The 3,126-nt window shown below is 62.6% G+C and overlaps 1 protein-coding gene across 1 annotated transcript in view; it reads left to right on the top strand.

The window, feature by feature from the left end:
* The first annotated feature begins 1,489 nt into the window (after positions 1-1,489).
* RASSF5 (Ras association domain family member 5) overlaps positions 1,490-3,126 on the top strand; it is a 28,629-nt gene continuing 26,992 nt past the window's right edge. Inside the window, exon 1 of the mRNA XM_027895146.1 lies at positions 1,490-1,659. Within this exon, the coding sequence (XP_027750947.1) occupies positions 1,638-1,659 (22 nt within the window). The 5' untranslated portion in view covers positions 1,490-1,637. The remainder of the gene's footprint in view (positions 1,660-3,126) is intronic.

Genomic DNA, 3,126 nt, shown 5'->3' on the forward strand with positions numbered 1-3,126 from the left:
CGAGGCGGGGAAGGGGTTGTGGTGACAGGGACCTTCACATCATCTGCGACACCCAGCCCTGCCACTCAAAGGAGGGAGTCACTTGGAGTGGCCCCAGGTCCAGCCACTTTCATCTGTGCCCCCCAAACCCTCCTTTGCCCAGGGCAGGGCTGTGCCAGCAGCTCCGCAGGCGCCGCTGTCCCCTGAGCAGCAGCGCTGGAGCCGCTGCAAAATTTTGGCCACAACCTTCCCCATCTCCCACAACCACAGGAGCCTCAGCGGGGGGAGATAATTCCCCTCGGCTGTCCCTGCAGCGGGGAGAGGGGATCCAGCTGCCCTTACAGCCCACTCGTGATCCGCCTTATCCCGTGGGGACAAAGCCTGGGAAGGGCTGCGCTCCGGCAGCAGCGCTGGGGAAAGCCCCCCACTCCGCTTCGTGCTGCGGGACCCCCCCCGGGTGGGGATGCCCAGAAACACCCGCCCCGGGACATTCCAGACCTCTTAGGGGTGCCCGTCCAGTGGAGAGAAGTACCCTGGGAGTGGGGATTCCCACGGGGGGAGGCTATTGCGGGGAGATTCCCGCGGGGAGGAGGAATCCCACGGGGAGGAAGCATCGCACAGGGGGTCCCAGGGCGAAAGCTGCGGGGGGGGGTCCCCACGGCCCCACAGGGGCCGATCCCGGTCCCCACCCACCCCCGCCGTGTCTCCTCCCTCCCGGCCGGTCCCAGGCGCCTGCGCTGCCCCGCTCCTGCCGCTCCGAGCCCATGGCATCGCCGGCCGTGGGGCCGTGCCCCCGCCCGCTGCCGCCCCCCGTGCCCACCCCGATGCGCCGGGGCCCCGGCGCGCCCACCCCGGGCAGCCCCTGCGGGGCGCGGGGGGCGCGGCGGCTGCGGCGGCGCGGGGGAGCCCCGCGGCTCCTGCCCGACGTGCGGAGCATCTTCGCGGCTCCGCGGGACCCCCCCGAGCGAGACCGCGGCCACCGCTTCGCCCCCCGCCTCCCGCGCCGCGGCTGGTGCGACCTGTGCGGGGAGGCGGTGCGGGAGCGCGCCCTGCGCTGCGACTGTGAGTGCTCGAGCCCTGCCTGCGCCCTGCCTGCGCCCTGCCTGTCCCCTGCCTTCTCCTGCCTTCTCCTGCCTTCTCCTGCCTTCTCCTGGCTGTCCTGCACCCCTGCCCTGCCCGCATCTCCTCCCGGTGCTGCCATCCCGCATCCCTCGCTCTGCCCGCGCTCCTGTCCGGACTCTGTCACCCGGACCTTCTCCCTCCCCTTCTCCCAGCTCTGCACTCCCCCGGACTCCCACTCCGGGTCCCCCCGCCTTCCCCGGGTGGGTCGGGTATCCGGGAGGGACCGGGTGGGGGTCTCCGGGTGCGGGCGGTGGGCGCGGAGCTGCCGGGCGGGTTTGGGAAGGGAAGCTTTTCCAGGAAAGAGGAGATGGTCAGCTCATGGGTGGGGTTGGCATCGCGGCGAGCAGGGAGGGCTGATGTTTGTAAAGCTTTATGGTGAGGGGTAAAGTCCTCTGGAATGACTAAATTTGCCTGAGGCTTTGCCCAAACTCCAGGGGAAAGAGTGTTCCTGCCAGTGAGGTGCCAGTCTCATGTGAGATACGTGCTGTGCCGGTGCTCTTGTTAGACAGGAGAGATTCATCTTTCCATCGTGTGGGATGGAAGGAGGGCCCGAACGAGGTGACCCAGCCGGGGCCGTGTCCCATGTCCCAGGGTGCTGCTCTGGGTCCCTGGAAAGGTGTGACCAGTGTTAGTTGTTGCAGGGGGGTAAAACGAGGAGGTTTGAGCAGACCCGTGTCAGGGATAACTCGGTAGCGTGTGCTGTGCTCTCTGCTGGCCATGAAACTGCTCCTTTCCAGCTCGGTCCCTCAGGCTGGAGGGAAACCTCTCTCAGCACAGAGCTGAGGTGCAGCACTTGGGCTTGGGGGACTTGGAAATTTGCTGGACGGGGTCAGCTGAGCCTCTCGATTTTTGCAAAAGTTGTTAGTGCTGATGCCACTCACAAAAAAACCACCTATACCTGCATGGGGATACCCTTAAGTGTCGGTGTGGAGGGCAAGTAGTTGGTGCTGGTGGTAATTTGGGAAAGATCCGTGTCCCACCGTGAGCTCAGGGCTGCCCGGAGGAGGCGTCGCTGCTCATTTTTGGGTTTGTTTGGGGGGGGTTTATACCGGGCACGTGCTGCAGCACCACCAGCCTCACCGGGGCAATTAGGGCCTCGCTCAGCCAGTTCTGGTCCTTACGCTTGGCTTTCCTTAGATTACGAGTCAATTAAATGTTTCTGGTGGTGATTTGCATGGCGCGGTGCGAGCAGGGCTCTCGCAGATGCCTCCTGGTGCCGTTTGGGATGAAGGGCAATTGGGAGCGACAGTCGCACCATATGGCCCTGCTGCATCGCATTAAGGGTTTAGCCCTGACTGCTGTTAATTAAATGTAACCCAGCCGTCCCCACAACGTGACACGGGGACACGCCGGGGCCGGGGAACTCGCTGCGTGGGGCGTTGTTTGAATGAGGACGATGTAAATCTGTTTTCTGGGGTGCACCTTTGCTTTCTGCCTGCTGTTCCTGATTAACTCCCTCAAACCCCGGTAAGGGCCAGATTATCACCCTTGGGGGCTGCAGCTCAGCTGTGTCTGGTGCACTGGAGCAAACGTGTGAATGGCCGTGCTAAAAGAAATCATAGAATCATAGAATAGATTGGGTTGGAAAAGACCTCCAAGATCACCAAGTCCAACCCCTGATCCAACTCCAATTACTATATCATGGCACTAAGGGCCACATCCAATCTCTGCTTAAAAACCTCCAGGGATGGTGAATCCACCACCTCTCTGGGTAGGCTGTTCCAATGCCTGATCACCCTCTCCATAGGGAATTTCTTCCTAACATCTAACCTAAACCTCCCCTGGCAGAGCTTGAGCCCATGTCCCCTTGTCCTGTTGTTGGTTGCCTGGGAGAAGAGACCAACCCCCCCCACCTGGCTATAACCTCCCTTCAGGTAGTTGAAGAGAGTGATGAGGTCACCTCTAAGCCTTCTCTTCTCCAGACTAAACAACCCCAGCTCCCTCAGCCTCTCCTCATAGGACTTGTGCTCAAGTCCCTTCACCAGCCTCGTTGCTCTTCTCTGGACCCGCTCCAGCACCTCAATG

This window comes from Empidonax traillii, unplaced genomic scaffold (assembly GCF_003031625.1).
Source record: "Empidonax traillii isolate 1590-97213 ecotype Southwest subspecies unplaced genomic scaffold, ASM303162v1 scaffold451:size1465578, whole genome shotgun sequence".
Taxonomy (NCBI): domain Eukaryota; kingdom Metazoa; phylum Chordata; class Aves; order Passeriformes; family Tyrannidae; genus Empidonax; species Empidonax traillii.